The following is a 26,025-nucleotide window of genomic DNA, read 5'->3' on the forward strand; positions in this document are numbered from 1 at the left end:
TATGCGATTCCATTCTTTGCATGTGGTTCTGTTTCTGCCTAGGGCTGTAAATGAGACGAGACAGATCGCGAACTACTCGAGATCGACTCGATCTTGGCTCGATAAATACTCGGATTGAATGAACTCGACTCGAGCTCGAACTCGACTCGAGCTCGAACTCGACTCGAGTTCTTAACGAGCCGAAACGAGCTACTCGATACTCGACTCGAAAAGCTCGTGAGCAGCTCGAAAAAATGTTATATTATAATTTTAGATTTTTTAAAATTACATTATTAAAAATATATTAAAAATACATTATTTATGAATAAATATTCTTGAATTAAAAATGGTTAAATTTTTTTTTGAATAAAGTTTCTTATATTTATTTTAAATTAATAAAAAAATTATTTATCTAATGACAAATATTTAATATATTTCTAATGATAATATTTGTAATAACTAATTTTTTAAATTGTTGTTATATTTTGAGGTTTTGAGTTCAAATATCATAAATATCAATGGTTTAAGCATTTAATATAAATATACTATATTATACTTACCTCATAACTAATTTTTTATTTGATAATAAATATAATATAATAAAAAATATGATTCAATTTAAATATTAATAATTTAAAAAATATATATCAAAACAAGTATACTCTCTCTCCTTTCACTAAGCCATCACATTCCTTTCACTAAGACATATATGCACATTGAATGTGAATTTATAGTTGTCCTAATCTACTGTTTGAAATTTTGGATGACCAATGGATGACCAAAAAGATCTTAAAATGCTAAAAGGAAGGCTTTGCCGCTAAGTTTTAGCATGCTCACACCAATGGCCTAGCAACAAAGTAACAAACTACATACCGTCGGTGTTCGACAATTAAATCAGAAATGAAAAAAAGTAAATAACTGCAAGGCTTCTTCGATCAGGACATCAGGTATTTGAAATTTTGTTAAACTGACTTAATTAGACTTATAAGAATTTACAAATATAGAAAACATCTTGATGGTTCACAGCTAAACTTGAATACAAATATAAAATGATGGAAAAAGAAGGCTCACTAGAAGTCTCATCCTACAGGCTAATGAGTCATCATAAAAATATACAAAAGAAACTTACTTCCCACTTTCCAGAATTGAATTACCATATAAACAAATAGCAAAATTATTATCAACTCCACTCAACCCATTGCAGTTCGTCATCTACAGCTGCATTAAGTCATACCATTAAATTGATAGTTTCATATATTAATTAGGCTACAAGTTTTTGATGAATTCCATTCCGAGGTGATAATGCCTCACCCATAACATAAACTATATGAGAATCCTAATAAAATGATTAAACAAATCATTTCATTTTCATTAAACCCTACACCCTACACCCTACACCCTACACCCTAAATCATAAAACCATAAACCTTGAAATTAAGCCTTAAACATTAGATCCTAAACCCTAAACCCTAAGACCTAAGGCCTAAACATAAACCTTATACTGAATGTAAACTTAAAATACTAAACCCTAAACCCTAAACTCTAAACTCTAAACCCTAAACCCTAAATACAAACTTTAAATCCTAAAACCCTAAATCTAAACTATAAACTACAAATACTAAACCCTAAATAATGATTAAATTCAAAATATTGAACAATTGAAAGTTGAAATTAAACCTAAATGATAAAATTAATAAACAATAAGAGACTTGTTTTACAATAATATATATCAATAATTATATATATTTGATTTGACTCATATCTTAAACCAAATTAACTTGAAGATCTAAATTTTAGCCATAATAAAAAACTAGTCGATTTGTTATTGACACGACCTGAAAATTTATCGATTTGATATTAACCTAACTCAATATTTGATTAGACCTAAACAACTTACTATAAACTTGAATTAAATAAAAAATGAATTCGTTTTGACATCAATTGAATTGGATATAATTTATATCCAAAATAACTTTATTCAAACTTGATTCAAACAATCTGATTAGTACCTAAATTCAGTTTTATATTTGCAATCACATAAAATAAATTCTCGTGTCACATTACAAAATTAAAAAATATAACAATTAAACCAAAACTACAAGATTTTAAAATTTGAAATTTCATAAAAAAACAAAACAAATTATTCTCTCGGATTAATAAAAGGAATTATTCCCAATGACAAACATTCTCTTGAACCTCATTCCAACATTGGAAGCTAACAAGCAAGAAAACCTTAAATCCCGAGCTATTTCTGACAAGCTACATAAACACATTATTTTGGGGAATTTATTTTAATAAAAAAATCAAAATGGAACTTGCTTTAAGTACTTCCAAAATCTTTGTCGGGCATGCCATGTATTTTCCTATTATTATTATTATTATTATTATTATTATTATTATTATTATTATCAAAATGTGAGCTGTTTCTTTGTACATTTATAACGTGTAAACGAGCTCCATCACCCCAAAAAAATCAATTAATAATTGATTATTGTTGAGCTGTCCAAGAACATGCTAGCGTCATTGTTTATGGTCGTGTTGGGAACTGACAAAAGAGAGTTTATTTTTTCTATTGATGCCTTTCTCGGTTCCTCAGGTTTGCCCCTTTCCCTTTCGTTTTCATTATGATCCGTCTGATTTTTTATTGCAATTTTGAATTTTCATTTTCAATAATTAATATGCTAATCGTTTTAAGATTAGTTAGAAGAAGATACAAATGTTCATTAGAAAACCCCACTCTACCGTGCTTTCAAAACTGAGGAATCGAAGCATTCCGTCCCCATTGTTCGTCTAAATGCTTGCGTCTGTGTGTTGGCGAACTTTGACTATACTTTCATGTCCCGGCTCGCACGACCGAATAGTACCTTTCCCCTCTGGTGAGTTTGTTTATGAGTTTATGAGTTTGTTTATCTTTAAATAAATATTCCTTTAATTTTTTATTTATATTGTCACTTGTATTTTTAGATATGTCTAGTGAACCACAAAGTTCTTCAACACCCATTGGTGTTTCAAGAGTTGAAGAGTTTTTTGTGAATGTTGATGATGAACATAACAAAGAAGAGTGCAATATAGAAGCTTCTGAACCTACTTTGACAGCATAACAAAAGAAGTTGAGGTTGAAAATTCTTTCCAAGCCTTTAAGAGACCAAGAAGATCAAAGGTGTGGGATGATTTCTTAGAACCTGAAATCATAAACGAACAAAGTAAGGTGCTATGTATGGAAGCTTGGACATGTTACTGTTTTTTTTTTTTGTGAATTTGAGTTTTGTGGTACATGAACAGTAGATTGAAATATTTTGTTGCTGGATTTTGTGTTTTCTATGGAAGATTTGCCTTTGTATTTTGAGTTTTGAAACACTATTTTTATGGAAAAAGTTGTTGTTTTGCTTTGGGGAGGATTGTAAATAGGTGCCTGCTGTGGGCACATGTTTAATCTTATGTGTTTAGAACTTGTTCTACAACCATAACTACTCTTGTATGCATCCTATAAAGTTTCTGAAATGAGTTTATATTATCATAAAAAAAATGGATTGTGATGGTTGATTAAAGAGAAAATTATTTATATATTTTAAATGTAATATAAGATTTTTGTAGGTTCAAATTTGAGTTCGAGCTTGAATCGAGCTCAAAATCGAGCTTCAATCGAGCTCGAGTCTCGAACTTCAATCGAGCTCATGAATTTTTTTTGAGTTCGAGCCTTTTCGAGTTTGAGTCGAGTTTCAATATTATCTTTCGAGTTTGAGTCGAACTTAAAAATTTTAGGCTTACGAGTTTTCGAGTCGAGGCTACATTTAAAATTTTCGAATTCGCTCGAGCTCGACTCGACTCGTTTACACCCCTATTTCTGCATGTTAGGATTTTATAGAATGGGCGGCATGAGCTTGGCTTACGTAGCTTGAATAAATATCTTTGTTTTGGAGTGGAGAAATCGGAAACCGCTAACTATATTAATCTATTTAATATTTGATTTGTCAGATCTCAGATATTTACTATAACTTTTTGTATACGAATCTGTTATTGTCCCTTCTAGAAGCCCTCGTACTAAATTAAAATAATACGGAGATTTAAATACCAATGTCAGAGAGTGGATCAAAGTGAATAAGGCAATCTATATTTCGTCCGTTTCTAGTTAATTTTCATCGAGTTTAAGGTTTTAGTGACATATTTCGCCTAATAATTTATAAATTAGTAATTTATTCATACATTATATTCTTTGACAGAAAATTCTAATATATTTAATATATAACGCCTGAACCGTTCATTGTGGAACAGAATGATTTGCAATTATTATTATTCTTTTGAGTGTGTGAATCTGTAATTATTGAAATTATGATAACGAACATAAAAAAACTCAGATACATACTCAAATTTTAATTATTTTTGTCAAATAAAAAGTAAAACTAAATATATTTAAATCTTTAATATTTTTAAATTTATAAATAGGAAAAATCTGAATAATATAAAATTATTATAAAATTAAACATCATTAAATATCTAGTCACTTTATCATTTTGATTCTAAAACTGGATTTTTATTAGTAATTATTATTAAATGTTTAGATTTTATATGGTTGATGTTAGTATTAAATTCAGTGCCAATCTATTAAGAAAAAAAATCATTTTATAAATAATAATTTATTTTAAATAAAGTTAGATATTTCAATTTTATGATGTGAATAAAAAATAAATCTATAATAAACTTTTATAGTATTCAATTTAAATTAATCAATACATTAGATATCAACTATTACATAAACATAAATAAAGAATATATAAAATGAAAAACATGAATTTTAAAAAATTATATACATAAATACGTTCTTTCGCGTAACAAAAGATAATTATATTTTAGAGTGGAAAGAAGATCGTAATCTTATCCCCAAGTTTCAATCATAAAGATATATAAAAAAAAAGTGAGATTAGATATTTTGAAGGGCCAATAAATATCTGCCTGCCGTATTCGCCAGCCCTAAGAAATGACGTGGCAAAGTGAAGGTCCCATGACACGTGTAAAAGCGATGACAACTGTAACATTCTTTGGTCCCCTCCTCATATAATATCTTCTCCCCTGCCATTTTTTGTTTCTCTTATTCTCCTTTCTCCAATCTCAAATATCTCTCTTCTTAAAACAGAAGCAAACTTTGTTTCTTATTCTAATCTTTCCGACACGGGATTTTTTTTGCATGGAGGGTTTTAGGAGAATTGAGTCTCGGACGAGTTCAGAGTCTTCTGCCTCTGAGTTGACTCCTCAGACATCACCCGAGTTTGCTCAAAATCCAAGCCTGGTACACCCTCTTCTTCTTCTTCGTAGATCTTTTATGGTTATTAATTTATGCATCAACTAATTTGAATCCTGGGTTTCGTTTTTTCCCCTTGTTTGAAGGAAGTAAATTCGAGTGACATGGGTTTAGCATTTAAATCAGCTAAATTTCCGAGCTTCACTTTAAAGCAAATAATAATAAGCCTCTTTACACGGTGAATTATTAAAATTTTCAGTCATGCATATCCTTTTGGTTTTTATTAATAACGTTTCTGTTGACCATTAAAACTAAAGTTTTAAGAAAAAAGGCAAGTATTTATCATTAGACGTTTTTAACTTCAAAGTAGTTTTGATTGTTGGGTGCTATTAATTGAGGATTTGTAACTTGGAAGCGTAGAAAATTGATTATCCCTTTTATTTCTTCAAGAAGTTAAGCCACCTCACATATTTCATGGTATTGATGCTGTAGATATAGTTGGCTCTAATGGGGTTCCTTAATTATATGTTTTCCATTTTTAATTTGGATTGTTTTTTTCTTTATAATATGTTTTTTTGCAGAGTTTTATTATTTTTTTTACTTTGGGAGAATTTACTAATCATGGCTGTTAATGATAACAGGATTCTCTGATAACAGAATCTACCTCTACAGAATGGACAGATGAGAAGCACAGTTTATACCTTAAATCCATGGAAGCATCATTTGTTAACCAGTTATATGATTCAATGAGTTCTCTTGGCTGGAACTCAAAGGACAAATTGCCAGGATCAAAATCATCAAGGAAAACACATTGTATCTCCTCAGGCCAGGTTAAAGTTCAATCTCTGCTTCTTGATAATGATGGGGATGCCTCTCTATTTCCTATGTCAAATCTTATTTGCTGCATGTTCCAATCTTGAAACGCAGTTTAAGGTTATTCGAGGTGGTTGCTGGAAGAAGATCAATTTTGAAAGGCCTGGATTTCAACTAAATAAAAGAGACGGCTCTCATTCTTTTGTGGCGAGTCCATGGATCCAGCACTTCAGATCTAGGCCTACGTCTTGTGGTATTTCAGCCTCTTGTAGTCTTCAAGATAATGCTTCATCCAAAGGTAATAAAACAAACAATGTTCATTTGTAAGAAATCAGTATCTGTTTAGCAGCTTCTGAAACACTTTCATGCATATGGCAACAAAACAGATCCCTGCAGTGATATTTTGGTGTGTTCGTGATGATGTTATCTAAAATTCGTGTTTTAGGTGCCTGTGGTGGTACCTGACTGACTTGCTTGATATTAGACTTTTAAGGTTGATTTGTCTATGTTTAACTTGAAGTGATATCACTTTTGTTTTCACCTATAATAGAATCATGGTTTATTCAAAATTATCAGATGTATATCATATAGCATGATTAGTATCCTTCTCTATACAGTTGAAAGTGTTGAAGCTTACAATTTGAGTTTGAGTTCAATTCAATTAGTCCTCATATTCATATGGTGGCTCGTAATCATGGGCAGTCTGTGAGAATGAGCGTAGAAGCATACAATCTGAGTTTGGGTTCAATTCAATTAGTTTTCGGGTTCCTTTACATTTAAAAAAAAATATCTAGTCAGTTTGGTGACTTATGGTTTTTGTTAGGCCTAAGGAGGCATACATTTATTTGTTTCTAGTACAATGTCTGCCAATGAATTTGCTATGTTGCAAAAGAAGGGATGCTTAAAGTGGTATCTTCCAATTGTCAAATAATTGAACTCGAAAAGGTTGGTTGGTTTGTTGCAGAGGTGTCGGATCAGAACTTCATAGACGAGAAACAAGGTGAAAGTACTGGCGGTGAATGCGGCCTAAAGAAGCTGAAAACTTTGGTAACTGATGCTTCATACAATGATCAGGTAAAAATGATTAGCATTGATCTTTTACTTATAACATCTAAGATTCTAAAACAATAGGTATATAAGTCACTTATCCTAATCCTAAGCATCTAGCATTTTCTCATTTTGTTTTTAGGTTGTTCCATGAGGTGAAGACTTGAACAGCTACGACGAATAAAAAGTGGGCATCCACCAAAGCAAGTGATTTGTGTGATTGCATCCTGATACAGTGAGCAAACTGATTACATAGACGTTTTTGGTGACTTAAATTTTTAATGCCGAATGCTTTTGTGTTACATGCATATATGTATGCGGCACCGATGACAGAGCCGGAATGATGGGGGTAGTTCATTTAGGGCTTTTCTTCCTGTAAATATAGCAAAGATTGTGGTTAGTATTTTAGTAGTTTTGGTGGAGGATGTTCACTGTTGGTTTGCTGATGGTTCTTTTCTATGTATGCATATATTATTCTACCATATCATGCAGTTGTCCCAGTGTAACAATGATTTGTTGTTAAAGCTATAAAATGGCTAAAAAGTAAAGCAAAGCATGGAATGATGCTTTGCACAGAATTGGTTGATTTTCAAGTGAAATTTGTTGAATCAATTCAGATAAATACAATAACCAAATGAAATTACTACACTAATGACATAAAAATCCTAGTAGTCTCACACTTACCTTAATGGAGTAAATGTGTCATATTTTACATTCTCATTTCTCAGTGAATTTTTCTAAACTCTTAACAACCAACACAGTGAATAATTTACTGATATACTTCCTTCCACTGTTTTAGGACAATATTCCATAGGAAGATGAAAACTCGATACAGAAGGTTTAATGCCTTTATTTGAGTTAATTATTGCAAAATACTCCAGAATTTTATTAATGTATGAAGTCTGAAATAAAGCTATTGTATTGTTCTTTCGATCCTAAGGATTTAAATGCCTAATTTTGAGGTGTTGCAATTTATATGGACCAAAATAACCTTAGCATATATGATATAAGCGACTAAGTGAATGACCGTTAAAAGAAAGATAATAAAAATGATCTAATATGACTGTTTTTTTTAAAAGAGATGAAGATTAATGTATATTAGAGGTGGCAAACGGGTCATTCGGATCGAGTTTGGGTCGGGTTATTTTGGGTTAGATTATATTCGGTTTAATTTTATTTGGGTTGGTTCGGATCTGGTTCTGGTTTAGTTCAAGTGTATGGTAAATCTGGTCGGGTATCAGGTCGGATCAATTTTCGGGTGGGTCACTTTTCGGGTCGGGTGATTATCAGATCAGTTGTTTTTTGGTTCGAATCAATATTGGATCGGTTGACTTTTGAGTCGAGTTAATACCGGATCGGTTAGATTTCGGTTCAGGTCAATATCACGGGTTCAATTTGGGTCAAGCTTTAGATCAGGTTAATTCGAGTTGAATTGGTTATGAGTCTAATCAAGTATATATAGAATTATTGATATATTCTTATAAACAAATATATCTTATTGTTTGTTAATCTTATCATTTAGATAATTAGATTTATTTCTAATTCTCATTCGTTCAATATTTTGAATTAAACCATCATTTAGATATGATAAATTGATAATTTGACATAAATACAATCTATAATGCTTGTTACCAAAATTTTATATTGATATTGTATGGAAAGTTTATAATGATAACTATTTGATAAAGACATAAAATTTTATTTTTAATTATAAATTTATTAATATATAACTTTATGTCTTTTTTTGTTATGCTTTAATGGTAACATAAGTAAATTTTTATTATTTTTATTATAAATCTAATATTTTTATTATAGGTAACATAAGTAAACTTTAGTCGTTTGGATTGCTTTCGGTTCGGGTTACTTTTGGATCGAGTTAAATTCGTTTTGGGTTGCTTCTGATTCGGTTTATTTTTCGGTTAGGACAATTTCGGTCCGGGTTATTTTCGGTTCAGTTCAAATTGGATATGGGTGTTCAACTAATTTTGGATCGAGTATGGTTCGGGTTTCGGATCAAATTTAATCATCATGTTAAAATTAATATTAGATATTGGGTCGGGTAAATCGATTCGGATAATCGCGTTCAGGTCAAGTTTTTGAGGTCTAATGCATATTATAATTATTTTATAAGATAATAAAAATATCTAATATGACAATTTGTTTTTTATAAAGAGATGAAGATCAATGTATGTTATAATTATTTTATATATTGACATTTTGAATATTATTGGAACTCTGGAAGAGTTTTGAATTAGAACTCTTGAAAATTTTCGAAAGCATTCGATTATTTAATGAAAAAACTTAAGATACAAAATAATGGAATCAAATCGGGTACATAAAATATATCTATAAATTGACACATATTAAAAGGATCTTAAAGAAATTCAATATGAATTGACATTTCTTTATGTCATATATTATTACACTTTTATAACACTAGCATATTCTTAAAAATTGAGTAATATGTTTGTAACTTTTAAAAGAGAAATGACTTGTTTACTATTAAATTCACAATTAAATGATATTGGATGTAACCTATCGTTTTTATAATAATATTAACTTTTGATCACATAAAAACATAAAATTATATGGGTAAAGTACACAATAGTCCCTCGACTATAGGGTGATTCTTTGTTGAGTCCCTCGACTATTGAAAGTTACAAAATGTTCCTTCGACTATAGGGTGTTGCTTTGTTGAGTTCCCGACTATTAAAAGTTACAAAATGGTCACTCGACTATTCTTTTCCTTTAAAAAATTGACAACAGTCTAAGTTGGATGTTAATCCGTTGATTGATATGATAGTTATTTTAGATTATGGGATCGGATTTTATCATATTTCAGTCATCAGGTTAACATCCAGCTCAACCGCCGTCAATTTTCAATGAAAAAGGACGAGTTTGAAAAATATTAAATAGTCGCGTGACCATTTTGTAACTTTTAATAGTCGAGGGACTCAACAAAGAATCACCCTATAGTCGAGGACCATTTCTATACTTTACCGAAATTATATCGCGTTCAATGATTACACCGTCATATTTTTAAATAAATCTTAGCAAATTCCAAAAATATAATAAAACTATAAAATCTTATAAAATTATAATAATCTGATACCCATTTCTATGGTCCCAAAATTCCACATATTATATACACACACAGGCGGCTTCATTAGGTGTACCTACATATTATATAATATCAGTGTTCTTTTGTCATGGTTTATGTCACATTTTGTTTGATTAAGTCGTGCCTCACACTTCTTGTAACACAGCAGGAAATCTTCTGGTGGTTGAGACCAGCAATCAAAGAGATTAAATTAAACCAGGGCAGTTAGCTAGAGATAACAACCTAATTGGAATCATTTATTATTATTATTATATTTATGCTTATTGAATTTGGAGTCCTTGGTTAAATGGCTGAAATTTGCACGTGAAAATAGTCCCACTAATCATTTTAAATTTAGTTAATTTATTTTAAAGTTTCGATCAATCAATGACATTGAATTTTAATAAAAGACTAATTTAAGTCTATCAGATCAGATTTCCACGTTTTGTGTGACAAGAAATTATTACCACTCCTTAAAAAGATAAGGACTTGAATTTTACGTCGAAAAAGAAAAGAAAATTTCTCTTTTATAATTTATAAACAGTGATTTTATACGTATTATCAAACATGATTTTTGAGATAATGATATTGTAACAAGTGATACCAGAGTGATTTTTTGACTGCTCGATTTCATATCGAATGCCATAGTTAGTGGAGTAGACGGAATGAATAACTCTAACGATGATTAAAACAATGTCAAAGTGGGGGTTGAATCCCACACCGAAAAAGAAGAAGGGAAATAATAAGGTTTCTAAGCGATTACGATAAGAAAATTTTCCTTTATTTGTACAAAAATCAAGAATTGATCAAAAGATAATTCTTTTGCTGCATATATTGCACAAATAGTATGGTATAGCTATCATCAATACGTAAATTACAACGAAAACGGGATCATCTGTACTGTGTTTCTACAGAAGAAAATTAACAAAAATATTTTGAAACTGAAAAATGAAAAGAAAAAAATCACAAATTATTGATTGATCAAATTTTTTCGCCTTGGATCTGTAATTTTAATCTTCCAATGCTTATCTTTCAACCCTGCATCTTTAGCCTTCTTTCTATCCCAGTCCAACTCAATCCTTCTTCGCTTCGTTAACCCACAAAAGTTCTGCAATTTTTCATCCATGGCGTCATAAAACTTCCACCATCTCTTGTGTGCTACATCACTTGCATAAACATGGTGATCCCTTTTGTTCCAGTTACAATCATAGTCCCTGTAACAAAGCCAAGGCTTCAACCCCAAGTAATGTATGGAGTAAAGCTTCGGTGGGTTAGCTCCAAAAAGCTGCTCCTTTAAACCTCTTTCTTTTGTGTTATCAGACCAAAAATTCTTGAGGAAATTCACTCTTCTCGGCAAACGATGCCACCATACGAACATTTCATTCAGAAAACCTTGGTCCCCTCCATTGTACGAGAAGATTTCTTCACGTTTATTCATTAAGAGCTTGAACGTGCAATTCGATGGCTCGATCACCATAATGCCAGAATTGAATATCCAAAAGTCGTTGCCTGTTGCTGTCATTTGAGGGAACTTGAAAAGGTGGTCGAGGTTTCGTAACACCATGATGTCTGCATCGATGAATATGACCTTTTCGTAATCTGTAAGCTGCCACAGCCTTAATTTGCTGTAGTTGTATTCGTTGTATGTGTGTTTTTCGGCTCGAGGGTTTCGGATTCTCTTTATGAACCGGAGCTTCCATCCGGCCGCCTTGAGAGCGTCGAACCTTGGTTTCGAGATGGAGTTGTCGAGGAGAAGGATGAGGTCCCGTTTGGTGCCGGTTTTTAGGAGACTTTGGGCGAGGGTTATCGCACCACAAACGTACGTTTCTGATGAATGTAGCACCGTGGCATAGGCTTCACGTTTGGTGTTCCTTGTTGCATGTTTGATCTTGGAGACATCAAACACTTCATCGTTTCCTGAAATTATGTATTCATTTTCTTCTTGTTATTGAACCATTCTAACACCTAGTTAAAAATACTCAAATATCGGATCCGCGTAATTGCTTCTATATGATATATATATATATATATTACAGTTATAACAACTACTACTTGTCTTGGACTTTGTCAGCAAGTAACGTCAAATTTAGAATTGGTATTTGGAAGTTCCTAATTATATTAAAATCAACATCAATGATCCAACTAATCCTTATGTTAATTCCTACTCTTAATTATTTCCATAATAATTTCTTCATCCTTTCATTTTCATCTGCCAACTTTTGTTGTTCAAGTCAACTGGTTGCAGAAAGCTCAGTAGGTGTAATTTTTTTTAGCAGAAATGGTGAAGAATTTTGAAAGCAAAGCATCTTACCTCGGCTCCATAATGGCAACGCTAGCTTGCAGGAACCAACAGGAAATGCAACTTTTTGTTCTAATTTCGCGACTTCTGGTTCATAGTACCACCACTCCCCTTCCTGTTTCACGAAATCATTGCACCTAAAGATCTCCAACATGGGCCTGCATTTACTCAAAAAGACCACTTTGGTCCTCCAATTCCAACCCCTTTTCCCTTTCTTGGCTGCCAAGTTTGCAGCTATGAGATGAACTTGAAGCCTGAAAACCTCCCTAGCCCACCCATCTATGGGGTACTTGCACGGCAGCTTCACCACTATCAAGTCCAAGTTAGGGTACTTATCGAAGTCCGGCATCGGTATCTCGGGGCATTTCGGCACATCGGCTTCTTCTTCTTCATCAATCCATTCAGGGAACAAATCCTCCCATTTGAAAAGCTCAGAGACTCGCTCGAAATGGATTGGAATCGTTTTCCCATGTTTTTTCCACACACTAAAATCCTCAGCTTCAAAGTTAACCATCCCAATCTTTAATCCACCTCCAAATTCATCAACGAAGCTCGGCACCTCTAACATGGTTAAATTCCTCTTTGGCTCCAAAACAGTCTCCATTTTCACCCCTTTCTCCAGCTACATAACCAAATTGTATTAAAATTAAAGAAAACAAACATGTTTGATCATATGATGAATACTTAAGATTCAGCTCACCTTACCTTGTGATGACACTCACGAAATGAGCATCGAACAGCCGATGCTGCATTCTGGAAATAGAGAGAAGAATTTGGTCGCAAAAGAAGAGCTCCATAGATAAGCAGAAAAAAAGAAATGAAAACCAGGTTGATCCTGATCAAAGCTTTTGAAGGTGTTGCCTTCATGATCTTTTGAAGACCTAGTACTAACTCCCCCATGTCCTCCCTACCTCACTGCAAACACAACATCTATATTTATATGTATATGCAAATATGATCGTAATTATCATTTGTGTTTAAAATAATGACTTGTTATGATGATTAGAAAATTAAAGGATTTTGAAGGGTTCAGTAGTTGGAGAGCTTAATGAAGTGTAAGAGTGAGAAATTTGGAGTAATATTCAAAAGAAGTCGAACCATTTAAAAAACTCCATATGTCGTTTCCTTATGTCATGCGTTTTCTTCCCTTTGGAGACAAAAAGATCGAACCGGCGTGAAAGATTTACATTCCAAGCCGTCTTATTTTTTTTTCACCTCCCAGATTTAAAGTTTTGTTTTGACTAATCCGAATCGATTTATATCGCTCAATGAGGATCTTCTGCATCACAAGATCTTGAACTCGAGACCTGCTTAAACGATATCAAGCTTTTTACCACTTGAATCAACTCAACTGTCCAAGCTGTCCTAATTTAAACATAAATTTAAACCGTTTTATTGAATTGAAATTCTAGCTCACTTATTTGACCCTTGCTAAATAGTTTTAACGTTAAAATAAGAAACAAACGTAAACAATTTAATTTATTAAAAAGTAAATTATATATAATTTCCTCTAAGTTAGTACTTACAATCTCTACCAGTTTTCTCCTTATACATTTTGGGTTTGTTATTAGTAAATATAACTTTGATAATCATTTATGCACGAACCCAGTGACTTTAGTAGTAAAAGAATTGTCATTATTTTTTAGGGTTTAGGATTTGAGCATCAAGAATGTCAGGAGTACGAGCGTTCAATGTCAAATGGTTGAGAGTTAGTTTTGAACAAATATTACTTTGTACTTACTCCAAATTAAAAAAAAAACTTTAATAATCATTTATAAAATATATATATTTTAAATAGTAAATAAGAATATATACATATTATCGACAATTATTAAATGTGTTCAATCGGTTAATTCGATTACCAATGAACCAAATTAATCAAAACTAAATTAACTAATTTTTTCATTAACCTTTAATCGAGCTAGAATTTATTAAAAATTATTAATTGAATCAAACAAAGTTGGGCTAAATTCAATCGATTTTTGAATTAACCTAAACTTGTAAGTTTTTTTAGTTAGATTAGTTTGAGTTTAATAGATTTTTTTTTAAATTTGATTAAAATTTGATTGGGTCTTAAAAGTTTAACGAGTCTAATTTGATTAAAAAATATTCAGTTTTGATTCTTAATGGATTTGATAATTGTTGAACCATGTTTATAATATTTTGATATAAAAAATTAAGGAAAAATGTTTTTGGACTTGAATTGAATTTATTCAAAGTTTTCAAAAATAACACACAAAGTCCATTAAAAGTGAATTTGAGCACAAAACTTGTTTTCAACGTAGGAAGTACCGATATCGTTCTTACAGTATCGATACTATACGAACAATATCGATACTGTTCATATAGTACCGATACCAAAGGTAAGAGAAGTTCGATACTCTCTAGGTAGTACCGATACTACCAGCATTGCTCAAATTCCAGAATGCAAAAATGGTACTGATACCCAAAGGGGTACCGATACTACTTTACATAGTAGTATCGATACCATAGACTTAGTATCGATACCGTCAGGCCCAATGACTAGTAACGACTAGTTTTATTTAAAAATAATAAATGTAGTACCGATACTCTCTATAGGAGTACCGATACACTATGTACTGGCCATTTTATTTTTGCAGAGAAAACATCCCCAAACATCTAGAAATCATCCCCAACGGCTAGAAACAACCATAACCTCATTCCAACTTATAAATACAAGTTCAAGACACTTAAAGAAATGTTAGAACACCTATCCAAGCAATCAAACACAAGAGAAGAACTTTTCATTCTTATTTTCATTTCTCTTATAAATATTAGTGTTTGTGTGAGCTTAATTTTGTTAACACCCTACCTTTAAGAGGTTTTATTGTTTACTTCTTTTTATCTTTCTTGTAAAGGAGATTGGTTCTAGTTTAGCCAAGTGAAAAACTAGGGAGTTTGTAAAGGTGACTCTTGATCATTGAAAAAGAAATAACAAATTAGTGCATTGGTTGGAAAATCCTAAGTGAGGAGCTTAGGTAGTGGATGTAGACTTAGTTGAGAAGTCGAACCACTATAAATCGCTGTGCAAAATTGTCTATCTTTTCTTTCTCCTTACTCCCTAAACAATTTTTTCCAATTCACCCCTCTTGGCACTTTTTCGGTTGTTCAAATTGAGCTTCAATAATCCTAAAAATTGGTAGCAGAGCTTGACTCATTAGAAGGTTTAAGCACATTGAGACGATCTTAGAAGAAACTATATCGATTCCTAATGTAACCAACAATAAGATGGCTACGAACTTTAGCTCTTATTACATTGAAGACTCTCAACCGGTCAACAAGCCAACTTACTTAAAAGGAGCAAATTATGCCTATTGGAAGAATATGATGATGCTCTTCATTCAAGCCAATGATCTAGGAGCTTGGAACCCAACCATGAAAGGGATACTCCATTCCACCCGGTGAGATGGATGATTGGAGTGATGGAGAGAAGAAGAAGTTCCAACTAAATGCTAAGACTATGCACATTCTATTTTGTGCATTTGGCCCGGATGAATATGGAAGAGTCTCATCTTGTTCCAATGCCAAAGATATATGGGAAAAGCTCCGAGTCACTCATGAAGGAATTAATGAAGTGAGGGAAGCCACGATAAATCTTCTCAACCATAGCTACGAAAATTTCAAGATGAAACCGGATGAAGACATCAAGGCTATGACGGATAGATTTTCAGTGATTGTCAACTATCTCAAGGGATTTGGAGAAGTAATCCCTAATGAGAAGCTTATGAGGAAGATGATATACTCTCTTCCAAAGTCTTGGTAATCGAAGACGACGACGATCATTGAGGCTAAGAATCTAAAGTCTCTCACTCTTGATGAGCTTATTGGTTCTATTTTCACTCATGAGTTGATGGTGAAGGAAGAGGAAGAAGATAAAGAGAAGCAAACCAAGAAAAAGAAGGAGGTAGGCATTGCCTTCAAATCCACCAATGAGAGGAATCAAGAAACAAATGAAGAGGTGGATGGAGACAATGATGATGATGAAGAAATGGCCAAGCTCTTCAAAAGGTTTAAGAGATTCATGACTTCCAAGGAACCGAAGCATGAATCAAGTAAAAAGAAGAGTCCCCCGGTGTGCTTTGAATGTCAAAGAACGGGGCATGTCAAGTATGAATGTCCCCTCCTAAAGAAGAAGGGATAAAGTAAAAAGAAGACATTTGTTGCGGATTGGAGTGATGAATATGACTCCAATGACGAAGATGAAGTAGCCAACCTATGCCTCATGGCCATTGGAGAAGATTCAATGTTAACTTCTAACTCTAGTGAATTAAATTCTTATTCTTTTTATGAGTTACAAGTTGTTGAATACATTTTGATATTTCGATATAACAAATTAAGATAAATGAATTTTAATATTTTCCAAAGATTTTCTAAGTATATTCGATATAATTATTTGAATAACAAAATATTACTCCAAATCTTTCAAAAGTCATTTTTAATCCTTACTCAAGTGTAAAATTAAATTTTAATCTTAAAATAATTTTAAAATAATTTTACAAAGTATTTCGAACCATTTCAAAGCAAAAAATTCCAGTATGTCCAGTGGGAACCGATTCCCCCTTGAATGGTTTGGTTCTGAGAAATTCCAGTATGCTCAGAGGGAACCGATTCCCCCAAAGGGGGTACCGATTCCCCCTAATCAACGGTCGAAATATTTGAATTTTACACTTAGGGAATCGATTCCCCATGAGGGGGTACCGATTCCCCCCACGCTCCAAGCAGAAATATTAATTGTTTTCACACTTAAACGGCTCCAATAACTTCATTAATGATCCCCCAACGTTCAAAAGTGATTCAAGGTGTATTTAAACAAGCTTAGAAGCCATTGATCAACAACAAGAAACATCAAGCAACTTGAATCAGAATCAAAGAGAAAGCATCAAACCTCAAGTTTGAGCATTTCAAGCCTATTTTTCATTCAATATTCATTTTGCTTTCAAGAACACTTATTGTGCTCAATTGTATTTATTCTTGAGTGTTCTTTCTTTGTTCTAGAATTGGGCAAACATATTTTCCTTGTGAGGTTTTTTCTTGTAAGTTTGCAAATTTATAATCTTCTCTTTGAGAAAAGAGTGTTCTCAATAATTGGGGTATATTCTTGAGGGAGTTGTAAGATTATCTCTTTGGCCTCAAAAGAAAGAACAAATTAGTGAATTTTTGGAAAATCCTTAGTGTGGATAGCTAAGGTAGTGGACGTAGACTTTGGTTGATAAAGTCGAACCACTGTAAATCGATGTGCAATTACTTTCAATTTTCTGCAAAAGCTTCCACCAAAATTTTTATTGCCAATTCACCCCCTCTTGGCCGATTCCATCGATCGATTAACTCAACACAAGTTGCTTACAATGAGTTGTATTTAGAATTTGAGACCATGAATTCCAAATATAAGAAATTAATTTCAAAACTTAAAGTTGAAAATGATTTGGCTTTAAAAGCAAAAGTTGATTTTGAAAAACAAAATGAATCTTTGAAAAATGAATTAGAGCTTTCAAAAGTCAAAATCAATGATTTAGAAAAAGAAAATTTTGATTTGAAAGTTAAGCTTGAGAGCTTAATGAAAGAAAAAGAATTATTTCTAAAAACAACTCATTATGTTTTAAAATGGAAAAATTCTCACATTACCATTTTCATGGCCATATGGAACATACTTCTCCTATAAAGAAAATAAAATCTTTTAAAATTAGACAAGTATGGGTTCCTAAAGGAACAAGGGGCATTGAAACTAAAGTCCAAGGATCCAAAGCAATTTGGATACCAAAATCTACTTAAATGTCTCTTGTAGGTGTGTGGGAGTAATGGTGATGAAAATGAAGATATTCAAATGCTATAGCCACACTTGAAAAAGGAATGGATAACCTCTAAGCTTAATGTTTTTTATATTATTTGGTTGCTCATTTAGGTTTAAGCATGCATGAGCTTTGATTTTAAATAATTTTATATTTTTCATCTCATGTATGTTAAAAATATGTTATGATGAACATTTTAAAGTTTTAATGATTTTTCATAATTTTTAGTTCATCATAATGAATTTTGGTCAAAATTGGTTTGAAATGCAAATGATATCTCTATAACATTTTATATCTTTTTCAAAAAAATTTGACTTTGTAATTTTTTTTTTTTTGACCTTATTTCAAATGATATCTCTCTAACAATTGATATCAATTTCTCAAATGCATAACATTATTGGATAACTTTAGGCATATGCACTTAATTTCAACAATTGGTATTGCATAAAGTTTATTAGACTTGGATATATTGAATTTCATGTGCTATTAACATGTTTGTTCATCTTTGTTGAAATTCAATTTGTTTAAGTGTCAAGCTTTTAAAGTCAAATTTTTTTGGAATGCTTTTATTAAGGGGGAGCTTTTTGATTTTCAAATGATTTTATGATCAAATTTACCACTTACTATACATTGTTATTTTTGAACTTTAAAGTTGAATTATTTTTTATATAACAAAAAGGGGGAGAAGTATGGTTTGAAAAATTCAATTCTCAATGAAAAAGGGGGAGCTTTTAACATTTTCAATATTATGTCTCTTTTTCATTAAATGTTTTATTAAGGGTAGTTTTGCGAAAAATAAATTTTCAAATGTTTTGTTATATCAAAAAGGGGGAGATTGTTGAACCATGTTTTATAATATTTTGAAATAACAAATTAAGGCAAAATGTTTTTGGACTTGAATTGAATTTATTCAAAGTTTTCAAAAATAATTCAAAGTCCATTAAAAGTGAATTTGAGCACAAAACTAATTTTCAATGTAGGAAGTACCGATACTGTTCTTACAGTATCGATACTATATGAACAATACCATTATTGTTCATGTAGTACCGATACCAAAGGTAAGAGAAGTATCGATACTCTCTAGGTAGTACCGTTACTAACAACGTTGCTTAAATTCCATAAAGCAAAAATGGTATCGATACCTAAAGGGGTACCGATACTACTTTACATAGTAGTATCATATCATAGGCTTAGTATTGATACTGTCAGGCCCAACGACTAGTTTTATTTAAAAATAATAATGGTAGTACCGATACTCCATATAGGAGTACCGATACCCTTTGCACTGGGTAGTTTATTTTTGCAGAGAAAACATCCCCAAACGGCTAGAAATCATCCCCAATAGCTAGAAATGATCATAACCTCATTCCAACTTATAAATACAAGTTCAAGACACTTGAACAAAGGTTGGAACACCTATTCAAGCAATCAAACACAAGAGAAGAACTTTTCATTCTTATTTTCCATTCTCTTGTAAATATTAGTGTTTGTGTGAGCTTAATTTTGTAAACACCCTAACTTTAAGAGATTTTATTGTTTACTTCTTTTTACATTTCTTGTAAAGGGGATTGGTTCTAGTTTAGCCAATTGAAAAACTAGGGAGTTTGTAAAGGTTACTCTTGATCCTTGAAAAAGAAAGAACAAATTAGTAGATTTGTTGGAAAATCCTAAGTGACGAGCTTAGGTAATGGATGTAGACTTAGTTGAGAAGTCGAACCACTATAAATCGATGTGCAAAATTGTCCATCTTTTCTTTCTCCTTACTCCCTAAACAATTTTTTCCAATTCACCTCTCTTGGCACTTTTTCGGTTGTTCAAATTGAGCTTCAACAATCCTAACAATAATATATATAATATATTAAATATTTAATATTTTCAGATAATTTGGTTAACTCGGTTAATTAATCAATTTTGAATCGAATTAACCGATAACCAAATTTTGAAAAATTACTTAACCGTTAATCGATTCAATACCTAACAACCTGACTGGTTAATCGAATTGAATATCAATTTGATCGATCAATTCGATTAAGCCTGAAAAAGTAAACATCCCTAACAACAATAACTATTAAAATGAGAAATGACAATTCATTTGGAAAGGCCTTAGAATAAACTTGTACCTTTCTTTTTCATTAAAAACATATATTTATAATTTCGTTATTCATTTTCTAATGTAATTATTTTGTTTCTGATTGCACCGACTTTAGGCTAAAAGGGAATCATCATCTAATCAACATCTTTAGGCTATATTTAGTTTGAGCATATGAAAAGACTTAATAAAGACAATACAAGGGTTAAAATAAATAAATAAACGTGATGAGAATTTTTTGATGAATAATTATAATAGGAATTTTATAATTAGGGTTGTTGAACAGGCTTTCAACAACCATTTAGTTGCCCTATCAACGTCCTACATGCAATGAAATGTCCCTTTTAGAGGGTAGGCAAATGTCAAATTAAATGATATTATACATAATAATAATATGATCGACTGGCGTTACCAACATATGATTTCCTATTAACAGTCTGTCCCTTCTATCCATAATGATTTAATGAATCATTTAGGTTGCCCATCGGTATCATAATAACAAATCCCTTATTATTTAAAGGCTAGTTAATAAGAAGTTTATATTTTAAGTTTATTTATATAATTATCTTTAAAAATTAAGATTCAATAAAATCAAAATCAAAATCTTATTTTTTTAATAATTTCTAATTGGGGAAAGAGAAATTTTGCTCGGATAATAATTTCTACTCTAAAAATTGTTTACAAAATTTAAATTTTAAAATAATTTTTTTGTCGGATATATGAAAATGAAAATGTATCCATGTTATTTGGGAAATAAAGCTCCAACATTACTTTTTCCCCCTTTTTGTGTAGAAGATCAACACTAATAATTGTTTCAAAGCTCCAATTAGTGAATCAAATACTCTAGTGTTTCGAATAATCATGCATCAATTATTGATCATAATACTCATATTAATCGAACCCTCCAATTATTTGTGTGATATAACTTTATATTTTTTATACCAAAACCCAACAAATTGAAAAGGAAAAAAAAAACATGAAAAATATTAGCTTCATGAAACCATCTTGTTAGCTTCTCCTCCAGCATCTTTATGTTCTTCTTTAACTAAGGATGCAATGCATCTTTCTACTGTATGACCTTAGACTTATTTCTCTACAATTCAAAAAAGAAAAAAATGAAAAATATTAGCAAAAATAAAATAAACTTTTTTTTATGAGGATTTACGGTTGAACTATGAGGTATTGGAAATAATAATGTTGTAAAACAAAAATATTAGCAATGATAGGTAAAGATCAAATATTATAGAATAAAGAAATTTATTGTATCGTGATAAAAAATTATTATTTTGAAAATAGTTTTATCTTGATTGAAAAGAAAAAACCCTAGCCGCCTATGGAAAACATTGCTCATCCCCTTGGAGATTTTGTTAACCAATCGCAGTTTATACCTGCTGCATCGACATCTCCCCCTCTCGGTGGTAGTTTTGCTGGGATCACTCATGAGATTGAAGTTTCGACAACTCCGACTCTGGAGAGACCGGGTTCACCCTTTTCGGATGAGGACCAATGTGTCAGTAAGAAAGTGAGGAATAGAGAGAAGGTTGTTGATCGTATGGAGGAAGACCACAATGGAATGGAGATACAATCGAATGAGCATATCATTGGAGAGGAAGTTAGGCAACAGGAGAAGCAATCCTATGCTAATGCAGTAATCGGCCAAACGATGAATACAGTAGATGTTGTTTCACTCCAGGCTATGGATGAGGTGGTCGTTCTTGATGGTGAATGCATTGTGGATAACAATGGTTCGTATCCTGTGATCCAATTTGCGGATCAAGTTCACAATATAATCAACCATAGCATGCGACGCTCGGTGATAATTCGGCTTCTTGGAAGAGCCATCGGTTACAAAACGTTGCTGAATCGTATTGGATTATTATGGCAGTTACAAGGACAATACCAAGTGATCAATTTGGAGAATGAGTATTTTCTGGTGAAATTTGAGTGTGAGCAGGACTATATCCACGTATTAACGGAAAGACCGTGGACTATCTTCGGAAGTTATCTAACGATTCAACCATGGAGTCGTACTTTTTCCACGATGGAAAAGCATCCATCGCAAGTTATTGTTTGGCTTAGATTAACGGGCCTCCCATATTGATATTACTCCAAAGCGATTTTCTGCCGAATCGCTTCGATTATCGGACAGGTCGTGAAGATTGATTATAGCACAAATTCTGGGGAAAGAGGTCGCTTTGCTCCTTTGGCAGTGTTAGTAAATTTAAATAAGCCATTAGTTCCATGTCTCAAGATAGATGGTTTCTGGCAAAAGATTGAATATGAAGGTTTGCAACAAATATGCTTCCAATGTGGGGTTCATGGGCATTCGAAGGAAAGTTGTGGAGCGGTAGAAGCGAATACAAGCAAGGTTGGAGCAGAAAGTGGTACTAGTGCGGAACGGGATCAAGTCGTAGGTGATGAGGAAGCGGGTTTTGGGCCATGGATGATTGCTGAAACGCGCCGTAGGAGAATGAGGAAAAATCCTGCAATAATTAATAAAGTAAGCATCGCTGATGCGAAAGGCTCTCGATTTGCTGTCTTAGGTGTTGAAAATAATAATTTTGAAAGAAATTCTACAACAATCACGGAGGAAGTCGTAGCCGAAACACACAGGAAAAGTCCACAAGTTACTACTACAGAAACTCGTCGAGGTAGCAGTTCTCGGACAGATACTCGTGTAAAAGGGAACGGATTACAAAGTTGTGGTGAAACGAGTGGGTGCTCGTAGTTTGGGACATCCAGTTGGGTCGGTGAATGTTGGAAACAATCGAACATTTCAACAGGTTAACGTGGTAGCCATGGAGGATGGAGAGATTCACCAAGTCACTGCACATTGCAATGCATTCACAAGAGGAAACCATGCGGCGGTTATCATTTCAGAGGATGGTCGAAACAAAGGTACAAATCAGAATAATCGTACTAAGGTTAATAGAAGAGAGGTGGGGGATAGTAGCAAGGGGATGAAGGTTAAAAAAAAGAACAAAGATTTCAAGTTCTCCCCGACAATTCTGACGGATTAGTTGTGGAATGCGACGTTGAATCCTCAACGTGATTGCAGAACGCAACAAGGAGGATGTTCTCTAATGTGCATGAAAAAAGAATGGATGAAGGAATCCCGCGAGCAGTAGAGCAGTCGGTGATGGTAATGGAAGAAGTCTCACTCTCAGATAGCGAGAATACTAACCCGAATATTCCCAGTAATGGTGTGCTCTCGGTTTTTTCTTATTTCTTTAATGGTTAAGTTTCTATTTTGGAATTGTCAAGGAGCTGGAAGCTCTAACTTTAGACTCTACTTTCGTGAACATTGTCGGACAAGTCGGCCTGGAGTTGTTGCATTGTTGGAAACTCGTATTAGTGGAATGACTGCTGATAAAGCTATTCGGTTTTCAAAATTTGTTTAGAGTTCAAGCGCGTGGTTTTAGTGGTGTAATTTGGATTCTTTCGAAAGACGAGATTGATGTTGAAATTCTAACAATTTCACATCAATTTATTCATGGTAGATGTTGGTCTGCTGAAGTATCTAGATGGTTATATTTTACGACAATTTATGCGAGTCCTCAAGTGGAGAAACGACGCTTAGTATAGAGACATCTTATGAACCTTGCTCCCGACGAAAATGAAGTTTGGATCATGGGCGGTGATTTTAATTCCATCATTCACCTTGATGAGAGGGAGGGAGGCTCTAGTCGTGGATCAAGAGTAAATAAGTCGTTTGCATATTTTATTTTTGATATGGGATTAATCGAAGTGGACTATAGGGGATCTCCGTTTACGTGGAGGAGAGGAAATCTGGTAAATAGTTAGATCGTTGTCTTATGAATAGTTGTTGGGCTGAAGCATTCCCGGGTACTATGGTGTTGCACTTTGACAGAGTGGGTTCGGATCATTGTCCTCTCCTTTTTCAAGTACAGAATATCTCGAGAATACATGGAATCAGGCTGTTTCGCTTTATTGCCGCTTGGCAAGATCATCCTTAATTCAAGAGCCTCATTTCGGAAGCTTGGAATAAGGATGTAGATGTATTAACCAATATCAATTCCTTCAAGAGAAAAGCTACCGAATGGAACTTGGAGGTGTTTGGGCATATTGGGAGGAAGAAAAAAGAATTACTGGCACGATTACAAGGTATTGATAAGGCCTCAAACTCGGTTTATTCTCGGTGATTGGTGCAGTTGCATTCCAAGTTGAAAAGTGAGCTGGAAGAAGTCCTTCAAAATGAGGAAAGTTTATGGTTTCAGAAGTCTAGAAATCATGGATTCTCCAGGGGGATAAAACACAATTTTTTTCCATGCATGCACGATGATGAGACGTCGGTATAATTATATTGGTGCGCTCAAAACATCGGATGGTAATTAGGTGTCGGATCAACAAGCGCTTTGTTCGATGGCGGTTAATTTTTACAAGGAGTTATTCACTAGTACCAATGATTATGAGATTGGGTACTCGGTCCAGATGTGTTTTCAGGTAATTTCTGATTGTAAGTTGAGCAACCTTACGAGACCTTTATTCACGGAAGAAATTCGTGACGTCCTATTTAGCATGAGTCCGCTAAAGGCGCCTGGAGTTGATGGTCTACATGTTTTTTTCTACCAAATGAATTGGGATATTGTAAGTTTCAGTGTGTGTAGATTGACCTAGAATATTTTTGCAGGAGGGGAGTTTGATAATGAATTCAACCGCACCCTTTTGGTGTTAATACCAAAAGTTAAAGCACCTGAATCTTTTAACCAATTTCGCCCTATTAGTCTATGCTCAGTATTATATAAGTTGGTTACAAAGATTATTGTGCATCGACTGAAGCCTCTGATGAGCCATTGGATATCGGAGACCCAGACGAGTTTTGTTCCGGACAGGTCAATCACAGATAATATTATTGTTGCGCAAGAGGTAGTGCACTCCATGAGATTAAAAAAAGGAAGGATCAGCTACATGGCCATACAAATCGATATAGAAAAGCTTACGACTGATTGGAATGGCCTTTCATCGAAGAAACATTAAGAGAGCTTCATATACCGGAGAGCCTAAGACTATTTATTATGCGTTGTGTAACTTCTGTCTCGACCCAGGTACTTTGGAACGGTGCTATGTCGGATTCTTTTCTCCAACAAGAGGACTGCATCAAAAGGATCCGCTTTCACCTTATTTGTTCGTGATGAGCATGGAGAGGTTGTCACATGCGATATCGAGAGCAGTCAATAATGGGGAATGGAAGCCTATTCGTCTATGTCGTTATGGGCCTGCTCTCTCTCATATTTTTTTTGCGGATGATTTGGTACTTTTTGTGGAGGTGTCTATGGAGCAATATAACGTTATTCGGAATATCTTGGACCTATTCTGCAAGTTTTCGGGTCGAAAAATAAACATTCAGAAATCTACCATCTATTTCGAAGAATGTGGCATCGGATTTAAGAAATTCCATCAACTTAGCTTTCGGGTTCCAAGAAGTTCAAAATTTGGGGAAGTATCTTGGACTACCTCTACTATATTCTGGATTACGAGGGCATCATATAATTATATTATTTCGAGAGTTCGGGATAAACTCATAGGGTGGAAGGCAAAATCGTTGTCCTTGGCAGGAAGGATCACATTGGCAAAAGCAGTACTATCGTCGATTCCCTTTTATTCCATGCAATCTACTAAGCTTCCAAAAGGGAT

General features: G+C 33.1%; 2 protein-coding genes across 3 annotated transcripts; one reads left to right on the forward strand and one right to left on the reverse strand.

Moving 5' to 3' along the window:
• The first annotated feature begins 5,079 nt into the window (after positions 1-5,079).
• LOC120182852 (cold-regulated protein 27-like) lies at positions 5,080-7,568 on the forward strand. The gene is made up of 5 exons (XM_039187706.1): positions 5,080-5,263; positions 5,857-6,045; positions 6,143-6,326; positions 6,993-7,102; positions 7,218-7,568. The coding sequence occupies exons 1-5, from the start codon at positions 5,162-5,164 to the stop codon at positions 7,227-7,229; spliced, it is 597 nt and encodes a 198-aa protein (XP_039043637.1). The 5' UTR covers positions 5,080-5,161; the 3' UTR covers positions 7,230-7,568.
• Positions 7,569-11,023: 3,455 nt separating this feature from the next.
• Positions 11,024-13,374, reverse strand: LOC120183158 (UDP-glucuronate:xylan alpha-glucuronosyltransferase 2-like). Of its 2 annotated transcripts, none has more exons than XM_039187922.1 (3): positions 13,175-13,311; positions 12,487-13,096; positions 11,024-12,092 (listed from the first exon to the last, which is right to left on the reverse strand). In XM_039187922.1, the coding sequence occupies exons 2-3, from the start codon at positions 13,076-13,078 to the stop codon at positions 11,146-11,148; spliced, it is 1,539 nt and encodes a 512-aa protein (XP_039043853.1). In that variant the 5' UTR covers positions 13,079-13,096; positions 13,175-13,311; the 3' UTR covers positions 11,024-11,145. The 2 variants fall into 2 exon arrangements, with proteins under 2 accessions (XP_039043853.1, XP_039043847.1); XM_039187916.1 differs by having other exon boundaries at positions 11,025-12,092; positions 13,180-13,374.
• Positions 13,375-26,025: the final 12,651 nt, after the last annotated feature.

Source organism: Hibiscus syriacus, unplaced genomic scaffold (assembly GCF_006381635.1).
Source record: "Hibiscus syriacus cultivar Baekdansim isolate YM2019G1 unplaced genomic scaffold, ASM638163v2 tig00003725_pilon, whole genome shotgun sequence".
Lineage (NCBI taxonomy): Eukaryota > Viridiplantae > Streptophyta > Magnoliopsida > Malvales > Malvaceae > Hibiscus > Hibiscus syriacus.

What these genes read in the sequence shown, in the direction of transcription:
- LOC120183158 (XM_039187916.1), bottom strand. Translation starts at nt 13,374, where the DNA reads ATGGGGGAGTTAGTACTAGGTCTTCAAAAGATCATGAAGGCAACACCT. An exon ending in TTCGTGAGTGTCATCACAAG is followed by an intron (nt 13,097 to 13,179) that starts GTAAGGTGAGCT and finishes TTGGTTATGTAG; the next exon opens with CTGGAGAAAGGGGTGAAAAT. An exon ending in GTTGCCATTATGGAGCCGAG is followed by an intron (nt 12,093 to 12,486) that starts GTAAGATGCTTT and finishes ACATAATTTCAG; the next exon opens with GAAACGATGAAGTGTTTGAT.
- LOC120182852 (XM_039187706.1), top strand. Translation starts at nt 5,162, where the DNA reads ATGGAGGGTTTTAGGAGAATTGAGTCTCGGACGAGTTCAGAGTCTTCT. An exon ending in TTGCTCAAAATCCAAGCCTG is followed by an intron (nt 5,264 to 5,856) that starts GTACACCCTCTT and finishes TAATGATAACAG; the next exon opens with GATTCTCTGATAACAGAATC. An exon ending in AGATAATGCTTCATCCAAAG is followed by an intron (nt 6,327 to 6,992) that starts GTAATAAAACAA and finishes GGTTTGTTGCAG; the next exon opens with AGGTGTCGGATCAGAACTTC.